Raw genomic sequence first — 14,892 nt, 5'->3', positions numbered from 1 at the left:
CGCCTGCCTGAGCGCGGGGCTGCACCAGCCGCGCCCCCAGCCCCCTGCGCTGCGACCCCTCGCCTCCCACTTCTGCGGCCTCCAGGGTCTCAGCGTCACAGGTACGAGGGAGCGGACGGCCGCCACGGCAGGCACAGGATAGAAGAGAAGTCCCCGAGTTTGAGAGCCACGCGTGGTTGGAGTAGATGTCAAGTTTATGACCCTTGACCCTGCAGGTGATACCGGGCGGAGAGAGGGACCCAGACCAGGTGGGAGACTATCCGGCCCGCCGCTGAGGTGGGAAAAAGTGTGTGTCGGGGGGTGGGTGAGTACGTGTGCAGAGAGGAAGGTGAGGGCAGGCCCGAGAGCGGCTCGGACAACCAGGATCAGCGCAGGGCTGCAGGCAGCCCGGCCTCTCTCTGGTCTAGGGAGTGGGAGAGGCCCTTGTTCCCTTCCACACCTGCTTTGCACAACGCTTTGTGGAGCAGGCTTTTCCCCAGCGCGGCCAACTCGGCCGGAGAGGCAGCTGCTACTGGTACCCTTCAGCGAGAGCGAGGAGCTGTCGGGGATTAGCCGACCGAGTTACAGCCTCCACTGCTCACCTCTGTGTGAGCTTAGCTTCCGCACTTTACTGCTCTGAGCCAGGTTCCTTCAGCTCTTAGAATGGTTCCCTGGGGCTCTGGGCCCTGGAGCACAGTCACTTAAATCCCCATGAGACTTTAACCGTTGGGGTAATTTTCTCCTCTAGTATTAACATCCACCTATATGAGTTTTTACCATTTTTGGCTATCTGGTTCACGCATCCCCATGGCTCCCATGAGGGGAAACAAGAGCAAATTTAGTGCAAGCCTTATCAACCCAAACCAAGATCCTGGTAAGACAGTCTTTCTTGGGTTACCCCCACCCTGTGTCTCCTCACCTCCCTTCAGTTGGGCATTCCTCCCACCCACGTGGGAGAGAAACCCTGGTCTCCCAAGCACTATCCAAATTCTTGCTACATAATGAGAGCCACCTTTGGTGGCTCAGAAGGCAAAGAATCTGCCTGCTATGTGGGAGATGCCGGTTCGATCCCTGAATCGGGAAAATCCCCTGGAGAAGAGCATGGCAACACACTCCAGTATTCTTGCCTGGAGAATTCCATGGACAGAGGAGCCTGGTGGGTTACAGACCATAGGGTTGCAAAGAGTTGGACATGACTGAGCGACTAACACTTTCACTTTCATGAGAGTCACAGCCCTCACTCCAAGCCACCTTTTTCTAATGTCCCCACACACGTGAGGTCTGAATTGTAACTTTCTACTCCGTATTACTATTGTCTCATTTTCAAGTTAGTTTTTTAAATATATATATATTGATTGATTGATTGATTTGGCTGTGCTAGGTCTTAGTTGAGGCATGTGGGATATTTTAGTTTCAGCATGGAATCTAGTTTCCTGACCAGAGATTGAACCCAGACCCTCTGCAAGGGGAGCACCAAGCCTTAGCTACTGCACCACCAGGGAAATACCTCACTGGTTTTTGCATGGGTATTACAGCCACACAAATCAAACTTCAAAATGTTAACTATGAAGTTACAGTATGGAGAAGAGTTTACCGTTCCTTTCCCCTAGCCACCTGGTTCTCCCCACCCCACAGGCAGCCAGACACCAGTTTCTTTATTCTTCTAGTATATTTTATACTATTTAATACTTGGACACACGTGTGTGTGTGTGTGACGCTTAGTCGTGTCTGACTCTTTGTGACCCCATGGACTGTAGCCTGCCAGGCTCCTCTGTCCATGGAATTCTCCAGGCAAGAATACTGGAGTGGGTTGCCATGCCCTTCTCCAACGGATCTTCCCTACCCAGGGATTGAACCTGGGTATCTGCATTGCAGGCAGATTCTTTACCGTCTGAGCTCACACACATGTGTATTTGTGAAAATACATGCATATATATATACACACACATGCATTCTTCTAACCCTCCCCCGACACTAGACACACTGCTCTGCACCTTACTCTTTTTACTTGACCATGTATCAGAGATTTTTCCTTAGAAGTCCACACAGAGCTTCTGTATGCCACAGAATGGTCCATTGCAAGAATATACCATATTTTAAATCTAGCTCCATTGATGATTTCTTATATTTTGCTATTAATGCTTATGTAAGCCAGCTGGGCCCAGTGGCTGGGGTCTTAGGCAGCCAGACCTCACTCCTTTCAGTAGGGCAGTTTTGTCTGCTAGCCCTGGAGCCCCTCCCCAAGGTTAGTGGGAGCGGAGGAGTCTTAGCACTACATTGCCAGAACTCTGTCTGGAACACTTCCTTCCAAGCTAGCCCAATGGCTTCCTTCCTTCCTCACTCCTCTGGAGTTATGAGTCAGGTACTGACCCTGGTAGACCAGTCTGCATCTCCGCTGGCCCACAGCTCTATGAGCTGAATAGCACCCTTATGTGCGTTAGAAAAGAGCACCTCCTAACTCCATGCAAACACGACACCTTGTCAGGGAGGAAGAATAGGCTTGCAAAAAGCAGGCGGAATTTCAGACTCCACTTACCCTCTCAGCTGGGTACCTGTGTGCAGGATACAAGCTGTACACAGTGGCCCTATTCAAGAGTCACCTGAGTGAGGTGGCTACCCTTTCCAAAGATGTTAATAGAAACTCTTCCACCTGCCCACACACACGCACACTTACCCTGTCCTTCCCTGCTTTATTCTTATTAGTGCTAATCACTTTCTGACATACTCAATATGTTACTTATTTGCCTTTTTTGTTGTTATTGTTTTTTGCTGTTAGGGATTCTCTGTTTTGTCCTGGAACCATGCCTGAATCAAAGTACCCATTCAAAACTTTGAATGAACAAAAAAGATGAACCTTCACTCTTTGTTCAAAAGGGGGTCCCTTCTCTGCTCATCTCATAGGGTTTTCCTGAAGTAGCCAAGGAAAGGAGAGATGGAGGTTTGGCAGCTCCTTTTAGGGCCAGAGATTATGCCACTAACCTGACTAATGAAGGCCAAAGCGGTCTCACAACACTGTTCCTTTTTTTGTAAAAAGAAATTTTTTTTTTTAAATTTTGTATTGGGGTATAGCCATTTAACAATGTTGTGATGGTTTCAGGTGAACAGCGAAAGGATTCAGCCACACATAAACATATATATCCCTTCTCCCCCAAACTCCCCTCCCATCCAGCCTGCCACATAACATTCAGCAGAGTTCATGTCCTTTTTCATTTGTTTTATTTCTGCGCAGTCTCTTCCCACCCTGCCTGCTGTGTTGTTACCTGGCCAAGGGTAAGACAGGGCAGTGGAGCTGTGAGTTTGTTCTCTCTCCTCCAAGATGACAGGGTAGGGGGTTACGGCTAACCTTTCCTCCTGCTAATTGCTCTTCAGGCTTGGAGCTGGTTCACTGCCTAGGCCTCTGGGATCCCCGAGACTGGGCCCAAGCTCAGGACCTTCAGGACACTGAGAGATCCCCAAAGAGGATTCGAACCATGTTTAACTTGGAGCAACTGGAAGAATTGGAGAAAGTGTTTGCAAAACAGCACAATGTAGTGGGGAAGAAGAGAGCCCAGCTGGCAGCCCAGCTCAACCTTACAGAGAACCAGGTGAGAGCAGGGACTCCTGTGGGCTCGGCTGCACCTAGGGACAGTTACTACTCTCTCAAAAAACCCTGAGTTGGGGCTGGGAGGAATTTATGGGCCTCTTTCTCTGTACCAGGCTGATAGGGGATACGGGCCCTAACCACTGGCACACTCCCTTCTCTATATGATGAGAAAAATAGTCCTATTTGAAATCACATTATGGAAACAATACGTGTTAATCTAGAACTTTCTAATATAATGTTTCCATGCTAAATAAGGAGCTGACAGTGAAATTAAGTTGGTATTCAAGAGACTAAATATTAAAAATAATAAACATTCTCTTGACCCTATATTCCCCTCTCGCGACTGAATTATAGCTGCTCTTTTCACAGGCAAATTTCTCAAGAACTGGCTATGTTCTCTCCATGTCCTCACCTCCCGTCTACTCCTTAATTCACTGCAGTGTGAATTCTTTCATTCTGCCATTTCACTGAACCTTCTCATCAAGGTCTCTAATGACCTCCATGTTGCAAAGCCACCATATGCTTTCTTCCCTCATCTTACCCCACCACTCAGTACAATCAACCACTCCTTCTGTTTTGAAACCCACAGTTCTCTTGGCTTCCAGACACCACACTCTCGGTTTTTCTCCCAGCTCTCTAGTCCCTTCTCGGTTCCCTTTATAGGCAACTCTTCTCTTTGGGGCCTCAAATTTTCCTCCCTAGATGATTTAATCTATCCCCATGGGTTTTAACGGAGAAGGCAATGGCACCCCACTCCAGTACTTTTTCCTAGAAAATCCCATGGATGGAGGAGCCTGGTAGGCTGCAGTCCATGGGGTCGATAGAGTCGGACATGACTGAGCGACTTCGGTTTCACTTTCCACTTTCACGCATTGGAGAAGGAAATGGCAACCCACTCCAGTGTTCTTGCCTGGAGAATACCAGGGACGGGGGAGCCTGGCGGGCTGCCGTCTATGGGGTCGCACAGAGTCGGACACGACTGAAGTGACTTAGCAGCAGCAGCATGGGTTTTAAATACCATTTGTAAGCCAGTGACTCCCTACTTTGTATCTTCCACCCACTCCTCTTTTCTGACTTGTGCATCTAACTACCTTCCTGGGGCCTCCAGTTGGGTGTCTTGTGGGAAGCCATTTCAAACTTAACAAGTCAAAACCTCAATTCTTGATTCCCACCCCCCCTACCCAAATCTCTCCCTTTACCCCACACATGGCATCATTGTCCACCCAGCTGCTCAAGTATCTAGTTCAGATACTTAGATCTGAGTATCTAAGATACTCAATCATCTTAGATTCCTTTTTCTTTCCCAATTCCAATTCATCAGCCAGCCTTTTCACCTCTACCTCCGAAATACAACTGGAATCACTTCATTTTTCTCCATTGCCACCAGTTTCAAATGGGACCATTCTTCTCATGATACAGGGAAGGGAGTGTGCAGCCCCAACTATTGCTGGATCACTGCAACAGTCTCCCCAGCTGTCTCCTCAAATCTGCTTATATCCATTCTTCACCCACTGCCAGAATTGCAGTTCACTTGATATAAATAGGACTATGTCACATCCCACTAAAAAACTCAAAAGTGACACTTCTAATCCATGGCCTTCACAGTTTTGGGTGATCTGGTCTCCACTGACCTCTTCCACTTTCTCTTCCTTTGCTTTCCCCTTTCTCAGATGTGTCTGCCATGCTTTCCTCCTTTCTGATCCTCAGACATTCTAAGCTTGACTCCCCTGCCCTGGCTTGCTTTTCTCTGTCCCCATCAGGCAGGCCTCTCATCCTCTGAGCCTCAGCTTAAGTGCTGGTTCTTCAGGGAGGCTCAAACTCCTATTTGTACCCTCATTTGTATTTATATATTTGTTTCCATGTTTGTTTTTGGTCTCCCTCCACTAGACTGTGAGGTCTGTGAGGGTGGACCTCGTACTTCACTATTATCACCATCACCTGGGAAGGGCCAGCACTGCCTCAGATGTGGATGTCTAAAGTGAAGCCAATACACAAGTGCTCAGTCGTGTCTGACTCTTTGCAATCCCATGGACTGTAGCCCACCAGGCTCCTCTGTCCATGGGATTTTTCCAGGCAAGAATACTGGAGTGGGTTGCCATTTCCTTCTCCAGAGTTCAGATCAGGAGCTCAGTAAATACTTGGGTGAATGAGTGGTACTGGAATTAGAGGGAAGGGTGTGCTTCCCTTAGAATGAAGAGTAAATTTTCAGAGAGGAGTGGGCACTGTGGGAATGGGGGATGCAGTGGGAACTGTTAGTCACATTCTTATCTCTTCTCACTGCCTCAATTATAGGTGAGGGTCTGGTTCCAAAACCGAAGGGTCAAATATCAAAAGCAGCAAAGGCTGAAACTGCCAGCTGCATCTGCCATGGCTGCCTCTCCAGACGAGCCCTCCAGCAGCTCTGACACCAGCATCCAGAGAGAAGATGCGGAGTCAGGAATGGACAGCTGAGGACTGCAACAAAGGCTCAGTCCAGGCTGGGCTAGTTCTTCCTGGAAGCACCCATCAGATCTCCTTGTTCCAATTCTTAATGAAGAGCTTGTCAGGTCAAAGGGCATCAGGAGAATCTGAACTGTAAAGCAGGAGCCCTCTTTTTCTGTATTGACCCCTGGGAGTTGTAATAATGCAAATAGTCACAGGTACAGACTTTGGCCTTCAGCTATGTCCTTGGCCAAGTTACTGAATTTCTGAGGGTTTTTTCCCCCACCTGTAGAATGGGTATGTTGATAACTTTGACCTCCCAGGGCTGAGATGATGTCTGTAAAACACTTAAGAGTGTGCCAGGCTCAACACTAAGTGTGCAGTAACTACTAAGGCTTATAGGTCTCCTTCACCTGTGGGAGTAATACCTCAGCCCCAGCCTCTCCAGAGAGTAATCTTTGCCTGACCTGGCTGTAGAGGAGATACGGCCTCCTTGAATCAGCATCTGGGCATTGCAGACTCTTCCCCACTGGAAATGGTGGAATTGAGAGCAAATAAGGACGGATAGACCATTTAGCCCACTGCCTCTCACAGAATTTCCTGAAGTTTTTTAGTTTTGTCTGAACTGTTACCAGTCATAGAAGGAACTCAGGCCCAGCTGCCCCCTTGGAGCAGACATGCTATCCTGAACACCATCTTTTTCCCTCTAGCTACTCAACTTGACCCCCTAGCCATCTTTATTTCGAGTAAAGAGATTTAACTGTGCCTTTGCCAAAACTGGCATTTTGCCTTGAACTCTGCTGTATTATTACCCCAACCCCTTCACAACCAGTTCTCATAGCTTCCATTCCTTCCCGGGAACCACTCCGTTTCTCTCCAATAAGTGTATGTTATAGCCTCCGCTTGTGGAGTCTGCCACCAACATTTCCAGAGCTAATTTCTCTAGCACTTCACATTTCCTGGTGGGCCTCTGTTGAGGGTACTCCCTTAGAATACAGGAGGACTTCTGGGTGTTGAGATGAGCTGGTGGAAGGAGGTGTGCCCTGCCACCTGGTGGCGAGAGAGGGCACGGTCCACGCTGCTCTTCAGAGCTCTTGAGGGAGGGAGAAAAGGCGGGAGCAGCGGTCCTTGGAAAACCATCTGTCCCTGAGGCAGTGGACCACCGTCTCGAGAATACCAGGCTGCAGCTGGAGGGAGGGGGGAGGCCACGGTCCAGCTTCAAGAACCTTCTGTTCCCGTCTTCCAGGAAATCCTTCCTAAAGCTGGATCCAGTCAACTCTATTAAAGGAACACAGCGGCAGGTGCCTCTTCCTGGAATCGTTGGCTCCTGTTTTTAAAAAAATCACCAGTCAGTTACCTATTCAGCAGTTAACCGGCTCTATCCAATCCCTAAATGTCACCATGAGACCACAGCAGATGTGGACACAAGTCTTATGTCAAGTAGCACAGGATCAATGGGAGGAGGGAACAAAATGAGAGACGGGGGTCAGGCCTGGCTGTGGGGACAGATGCTACAGGTCAGTCCTGAGCAAGAGACCAGATCCCTCTCCCATAGTCAGGACAGTATGCATATGCAGACTCACTTCCGCATACAACTTCATGGTCCTTAGACCCTCCAGCATCCCCCAGGCTACAAGGTCCCTATGCCCCTGCAGCGTCTGAGTAAGACACACTTCCAGCTCGATCTTTCACAGGACTGTCTGCCCCCTGCCAGAGTGCCTGTGGAAATAGGAAATCTTACGCTGGACTTTGTAGGCTGGCTAAGAGTGGTAAGCTAGCTCTTCCCCTTAGGCTGAGTCCAAACAGCGACTGACAAGACAGGCCACTGAGAGGCAGAGACAACAGACACAAACAGGAATTCAGACACAGATACACACATCAAAACGACACACACAAACTCTGGTATGGCCACGAAAATACAGGCAAAACTGCACAGATGTAAAAGCACAAAGACCACTCGACCTACACGGACGTCGCTCAAACACTCGTACGAAAACCCGCGCGGCCTCACGGACACGCACGCTGAGGGCGGGGCCTTCGGGGGCGGGGCCTCCCGGGTCGAGGCTGGGTCAAGGGTCAGAAGGCGGAGGTACGCCCAAGATGGCGGCCTCCATGTGCGACGTGTTCTCCTTCTGCGTGGGCGTGGCGGGCCCGGCCCGGATCGCCGTGGAAGTCCGCTTCGTGAGCAGCGCCAAGGTGAGGCCGCGGCGAATCGTGCCGGGGTTCCCCACCCAGCCTGTCCTTGGAGACAGCCCCGCGGGACCCTATGCCTGCAGCTTAGAGGGTCCTCTGCCGCTTGGACTCTGCTATCCGGCCCCGGGGGCTCCTTGTCGGTAGCCGTGTGCAGGCTTCCAGGGCGATCACGCGGTGGCCTGGGGCCCGCGGAGTCTTCGTGCGCTCCCCCTCCTCCCCTGGAACCGGGCCTTTCTGCTAGCTGGGCTGGGGAGCGCCAGGCCGGGGGATATTGCTGCTGGATTCTGAGAGCTGTTGGGCGGGACGTGCCGGGCAGAGGGAGCTGCGGTACTAAAAAGCGTGGGCCATCAAGAACTTTCTGAGTGAGATTTGGGTGGGGGGATTGAGGAGAGAGGCCAGGACACTTCACAAAGGGTCTTGGAGTGCCAAGGAATTTGGACCGAAGCCCGTGGTAACATTGAAAGGTTTAAATCAAAAAAAAAAAAAAAAATAAAGGTTTAAATCAAGAGGATGACATTTTGTTTTACTATCGTGTTTTAAAGTTCAGTGTAGAAAAAATTCGAAAGTGCATATAAGAAAAGGAAAGGTAAAACACTCATAATCTTGTATATGTACAAATATGTGCATATTAAAGTTATATTTTTAGGCTGCTTTCTGATGCAGCAGTATGTATTTCAATATCAATAATCCTTTTAGGTATTAATTTTTAAGAGTTGAGTAATAGTCTTTCATGGGAGGACCGCTGTTCACTCAACAACTGTTCATTTATGGATCTTTATACTGTATCTTGTTTTCCATCCCTGAGGTCAAAGATGGTGAAGCTCAGTGTCTGTGCACGCATCCTTTTCTTCTCACCAGCACTAAGTATTTTCTTTCTTGGTTATCTTTATTAGTTGATATGTGCAAAATGATACTGCTTTGTTCTCATTTGTATTTCTTTACTAATGAGGTTGAATAATTTATCATTTGTAATGGCAGTGTGTATCCTTGCTCCTGGCCTGGATGTCAGCCTTCTAGTCATCTGGCTCCTGCTCTCAGCATCATGGTATTCACACAGATCCCCAACCTAACCTTCCATTGTCCTCTTTCCACTCCAGAGGCGTCTGGAGCATCCCTCTCTTAATGTGGTAAATCAACTCCCCTGTGTCCTTGGGCTCCTCACTGCCCACAACTCCATCTCCACCCCAAGGCCTGCAGTGCTCTCATTGGCTCACAGTTTGATGGTGTTTCAGTTCCATCACTCCTAGCAAGCAGAGATATTCACCTTTGCTTTCACTTTGCTCATGTCTCTGAACCTCCTCCTTTTTTTTTAACTTCTTCTCTCTTACATCACTTCAGCCACTCTCCTTGCCCAGTTGTCCTGTTCTAGCCTTCCATCAAAACCCCAGGTCTGGAAGAAGGGGCTGGCTTCCCTCTCTATGCCCGCAGCTTATGTGCTGCTGCAGAAGAATCATGTACCCAGACTTGGTGACAAGATGGCTTATCCTTTTTGCATCTGTATTCATCAAGTGGGATTGGTTTGTGATTTTTCTTTTTCCTTTATGGTATCTTCCTCAGATTACCACATCAGAGTTATACTTGGTTTTTTGTTTGTTTTGTGAAATAGAGAAACTTTCCATTTTTTTCCCTCTGTTATTGAATAGTTTAAATAGCATAAGAATTACTTCTTTGGTTCAAGAGAGCTGATTTATGAAACCATATAGACTGGGGGCCTCATGTCGGGGTGGTTTTTGACCACTTTCTGTTTTGCCTCTATGGGTATTGGCAAGAATGATTTTCAAAATTTTGCCAGTTGCTATGCCAGGGATATGACTGGTCACAACAGAAACCTAATCAAATATGATAAATGTCAACCAAGATGCTGTACTAGTACACATCAGGCAGGTGCTGGTGTTGCTTGTTAGTCTATCTTGGCTTCCTTCCTGTTCAATTCACTTTTGGCAATTGATATTTTTCTAGAAAATAATTTAATAAAGAATTTATTTACTGGAGTCTTAAATTTTTATTGTACAATCTTTTAAAAAAAACATAAGCTTACTTTTCAAATTGCAAATAACTTTGCATAGTTTGTACCCTTTACATTCAAGTTCAGATTCATTTCTCTCCGGGCTTCTTGGTAATATGAATTAGAGCTGTTTTTTTCTTGAAACACTTCATATGTTTTGGGGATGTGTAGTTTCATAGAGGAACAGCTCTGATTCTTCCCTTTGCATTGATTACTAAATATTTCCTCCATTTGGTCCTCCAGAAAGAGGGAGAAAGAGATTAGTGCTTATCCAATATCAAAATTGATGACTGTCAGAAGTAGCGTGGGTCCCTGTTCATAATATCTTTGCGTCCCACGGAGGAAGGCCAGGTTTTCATTTTGCTAGGTTGGGATCCCATAGGTTACTCAGTGTGGAGGTGGGCTTCTAGAAAGACAACCAAGCTGCATCCACGGCTTTGTCAATGGTTTTGTTCCAGCTGCCCTAGCATGCTATTGGAGCTCCCAGAGTTATTCACAGGGTTGAGATTTGTGGCTCATGGGCCTGTCAGGTCTACACATCCTGCCGCTCTGATTTGGGGAGGTGCCCTTGCCTAGCCAAAGCACTAGAGTTCAGAGGAAACGGGGAGCTACCCAGGAGGCCACATGACAGGACATTTCACTGGTGGCTCAGTTATTTTCTTTCTCTCCCTTTTTGTGACAGTTCACTGGCACTACTGGGGCAATTGGCAGGGGCACCAGTCCTCTAAGTGTAGAGTGCACAAAAGTGCCCAGCGGGGCCAGTCACTGCCTGGCTTTTAAAACTGTCTCCTGAGTCCCTTTGTACATTTGAAGTGAATTGAAGTCACTCAGTCGTGTCCAACTCTTTGTGACCCCAAGGACTGTGGCCTACCAGGCTCCTCTGTCCATGGGATTTTCCAGGCAAGAGTACTGGAGTGGGGTACCATTTCCTTCTCCAGAGGATCTTCCTGACCCAGGGATCGAACCCAGGTCTCCCACATTGTAAACAGACACTTTACCGTCTGAGCCACCAGGGAAGCACATTTGAGAGATGGCAATTCAACTGTTGTTTTCTCATCTTTCATCCCATACACGGTGTCTGCAGTGCTTTAGACCAGGACTTCTCACTAACATGCATGTGAATCACCTGGGCATCTTGTTAAAATGCAGGTTCTGATGTGGCAGGTCTGGCGTGGGGCCTGAGGTTGTGCGTTCTAACATCTCCCAGGCGATCCCCATGCTGCCAGTCCATCACCTCATTTTGAGTAGTGTGGCGCACGTGGGGTTCCCTCACCTGTGCTGTACCATAACATCCTGGAAACTACCTGGTAGGTATTATTATAGTACTCGCTTTTCACATGGTAGACAGATGGAAAAAGGCAGTCGGCTCAACGCTTCACAGCAAGCTAGGCTTAGGACTGGTGCTAGGGTTAGTCATTCCTTCCAGTGTAGCACCTGAGAACTTGTTGGGCACCAGGTACTGTGCTAGGTACTGTGAGTTCCGAGCTGACCAGGGAAGTAGGACACATTCTCCCGAAAACTAGGCCTCCCCGTCCTGCAGTGTAGGATTCTCTGCAACCCTGAGGAGCAGCATCATGACCAGGATCCTGGAGGGGCACGTGGGTGACTCAGAAGGCGGCCCTGTACCACTCGCTAGTACTGGAGGCTCCAGCCTGCTGTGAACCTCTGGCCATGCTAAAAACGCTCCTCTGGGTAGTCCAACATGGTTGCCATGGTGGCTCTCTTCCCATCCCAGCCCTCTGCCCTGGACAGTTTGGAAGATGTGCTACTGAATGTAGGGTAGAACTGCATTTCTGGAGGAGGTGATTATGAAGGGGGCTGACGACGCTCCAGGAGTGACCGTCCTGAGACAGAGGCCTCTGTCAAGAGGGAAGCACGTGGAGGTGAGGAGCCCTTGAAGCTCTGTCCTCTGCCTCTTCTTATGGCCATCCTATTCCTTCTCTGCCCTTTTAGGGAAAGGGGCTGTTTGCCACACAGCTGATCCGGAAGGGGGAGACCGTATTCGTAGAACGGCCCCTGGTGGCTGCGCAGTTTCTCTGGAATGCACTTTATCGCTACCGAGGTGAGCTCATCTCGCCCACTCTGAGGGCCGCTGTGCCCAGCAGCCTTGGCGCCTGGAGGAGAGCATAGATATCCCTGATAGTCTCTGGGACTCCCGGTGTCAGGAGGGAAAGCACATCTTCTCTTGGAGAACTGTGCCTGAGAACCATGCCCCTGTCTAATCTCAGGCCGTCTGGGGCTGTGAGCCTATAGCAAAGAAGCTGTTCCAAAGGGTACCCTGGAGGAGGCCTGTCACTCAGGTGGACGCAGCGCCATCCTGAAGGGCTCTGTGCCAAAGTGGAGCCACTACCAAGAAGAGACCACATGCCCCCTGTTCAAAAAAGGCTGCATTAGGGATCACAAACAGCATGCTCTTAGCTTTCCAGCCACTCGCTTTTTTCACCCTTCCCTTGGGCTAGAGAAAAATCTCTGAAAGGAGGGTCAGTCAGCTCCAGAATGTGGGGAAAGCCCAGTTTTGGGGAGGGGTGGAGAGCCCCATAGACTAAGTCCCATGGAGAAGCAGGGAGAGTCTGCCAGGCGGGGTGGGGACTGCAGAGAGGGAAGAAGGTATCATCTATCTTGTGAATGCATGTGAAATTGATTCATTCGCTCCATTCTTTAACATAGTCATTCATTTACTCACCCCTTAAAACATCTGCTGTGAGCCAGGTGCTGTCGTAGCCCCGCGGATATTGCTGTGAAAGGACAGATGCAGCCCCTGCTCTGAGACACACTGTCATGTCTGGCTCTCTCCCCCAGCCTGTGACCACTGTCTTCGGGCACTGGAGAAGGCAGAGGAAAACGCCCAGAGACTGACTGGGAAACCAGGCCAGGTTCTGCCTCACCCCGAGCTGTGCACTGTGCGCCAAGACCTGCACCAGAGCTGTCCCCACTGCCGGGTGAGCAGCCCTGGGGCCGAGCTGGGGAGACGGGAGTGAGCGCGGACCTGGTCATGGCCCTCAGAGGCCCCAGTGGAGGGAAGACATTGAAAAGCCTTGAGTACTACTCCAGTTTCGTCCACGCGGTTCCAGTCCCACTGCCCAGAAAATAGGCTTGTTGGGAGCTTGCCCTCTGCCTCGGAGCCTGGCAGGGCCCTTCCCTGTCCCCGAGAAGCAGTCTGTCCTTCCCACGGTTTTAAAGCCTGGGGCAGGTGCTCCTCTCACATGCCCCCAGAGCACTGAGTGCTTCCTCGTCTCATAATACTAGAATGCCACTGACTGCTGCTCAGGGGCTGTTTGTGGGAGGAGTGAAGTTAGAGGAGGTGAGGCCACACAGGTGTCTGTGCCTCACCCCAGGCCAGATCCTTGGGTGCTGACCTCCACCTCCCCCAACAGGTGACGTACTGCAGTGCAGAATGTCGACTGGCCGCAGCTGAGCAATACCATCAGATCCTGTGCCCAGGCCCCTCCCAGGATGACCCCGCGCATCCTCTCAATAAGCTGCAGGAGGCCTGGAGGTAGGTAGCATTTCCTCTCTTCTCTCCTTTATCCTTTCCTCCTTGCGTGTCTTCGCGGTGCTCAGCAGATGCAGCCATCTTTCTTAAGTTACCACTGCCTGGATTTTTCCTCCATTCTTAGGGCCAAACAGAGGTCATTTCACCTATTTCCCCTGCCTTAAATCTGAGCTGCCAGCCCCACCATCCTCAGCATTTTACACACTCCCAGAAGAGCCTCATTAAGCCGATAGAGATATAAAATCCTGCCCATGTCCTTGCCAGTAGCTTTCCCTCTTTGGTTATGAATGGGATTGGTAGGAAGGATTCTCTATAGCAGTCAGACCAGGCTTTCCTGAATTCGGCTACTGGGAAGGGAATTTCTAGGCCAAACCTTTATCTTTCTCCCCAGGAGTGTTCACTACCCGCCTGAGACTGCAAGCATAATGTTGATGGCCCGGATGGTGGCCACAGTGAAACAGGTGAGCCCACCTGATCTTCCGGAGAAAGCTGACTCTGGCCTCATTCAACCCTTGACCTCAGTTTCCTTCTTACTTTAAGACTCTGGCTTGGATACAGAGTTCTTTCTGGGCCTCTCAAAGAAGAGCTGCTTGCATGTAAACCTTAGGAGTAGCTAACCATAAATCTGGCAGGGGGAGGGGGGCTTATCTTGCCTGTGATCTTTGATCTATGAGATGACTGCCTGTGCAGCAGCAGTTCATGCGTGCCATTTATAAGCATCACCTTTTCAGGATTGTATCTCTTTAGGTACAGCAAGAGAAGCTGCTCTGACCCCTTCTTTAATACTGTTGCTCCTCAGCCTCATTCTATTTTCCCAAGTGTCGTGAATTGGCTAGCTTGGCAGCAGCTGGGGAGATGGTTGGGTATGGGCAGGGCTGGGAGGAAGAGTCTACCTAGAAGCTAATGTGTGATGGTGTTTCTCTGAGGGCTGGGGCTTTGGAATGACAGCCGACTCTTCCCACAAGGGCGGGAATGACAGTAAAGAAGAGGGTGTCTGTGAGTCCATCTGTGCACATGCATGCATGGGCATGTATCAACCTGACCTTGAAGTATATTTGTTCACTACAGGCTAAGGATAAGGATCGTTGGATCAGGCTCTTCTCCCAGTTCTGTAATAAAACTGCTAATGAGGAGGAGGAAATTGTCCATAAACTCCTAGGGGACAAATTCAAGGTTGGTCTCCCCCCATGACCCTCCCACCCCTGCTAGTAGCCTGGG

The 14,892-nt window shown here is 49.5% G+C and overlaps 2 protein-coding genes across 4 annotated transcripts in view; both read left to right on the top strand.

Annotated features, from left to right (window-relative positions):
• The window catches only part of NOTO (notochord homeobox), a 27,198-nt gene extending 21,185 nt beyond the window's left edge, over positions 1-6,013 (top strand). The window contains exons 2-4 of the mRNA XM_010829877.1: positions 408-587; positions 3,303-3,563; positions 5,855-6,013. Coding sequence (XP_010828179.1) covers positions 408-587; positions 3,303-3,563; positions 5,855-6,013 — 600 coding nt within the window. The remainder of the gene's footprint in view (positions 1-407; positions 588-3,302; positions 3,564-5,854) is intronic.
• Positions 6,014-8,067: 2,054 nt separating this feature from the next.
• The window catches only part of SMYD5 (SMYD family member 5), an 11,968-nt gene continuing 5,143 nt past the window's right edge, over positions 8,068-14,892 (top strand). For all 3 annotated transcript variants that reach the window (XM_010829765.1, XM_010829764.1, XM_010829766.1), the window contains exons 1-6: positions 8,068-8,179; positions 12,135-12,243; positions 12,981-13,120; positions 13,556-13,677; positions 14,066-14,135; positions 14,743-14,847. In XM_010829765.1, the coding sequence (XP_010828067.1) occupies positions 8,084-8,179; positions 12,135-12,243; positions 12,981-13,120; positions 13,556-13,677; positions 14,066-14,135; positions 14,743-14,847 (642 nt within the window). In that variant the 5' untranslated portion in view covers positions 8,068-8,083. The remainder of the gene's footprint in view (positions 8,180-12,134; positions 12,244-12,980; positions 13,121-13,555; positions 13,678-14,065; positions 14,136-14,742; positions 14,848-14,892) is intronic.

This window comes from Bison bison, unplaced genomic scaffold, assembly GCF_000754665.1.
Source record: "Bison bison bison isolate TAMUID 2011002044 unplaced genomic scaffold, Bison_UMD1.0 scf7180017864508, whole genome shotgun sequence".
NCBI lineage: Eukaryota > Metazoa > Chordata > Mammalia > Artiodactyla > Bovidae > Bison > Bison bison.
Note: the sequence above shows the minus strand (reverse complement) of the source record. Positions and strands in the feature narration are given on the sequence as shown.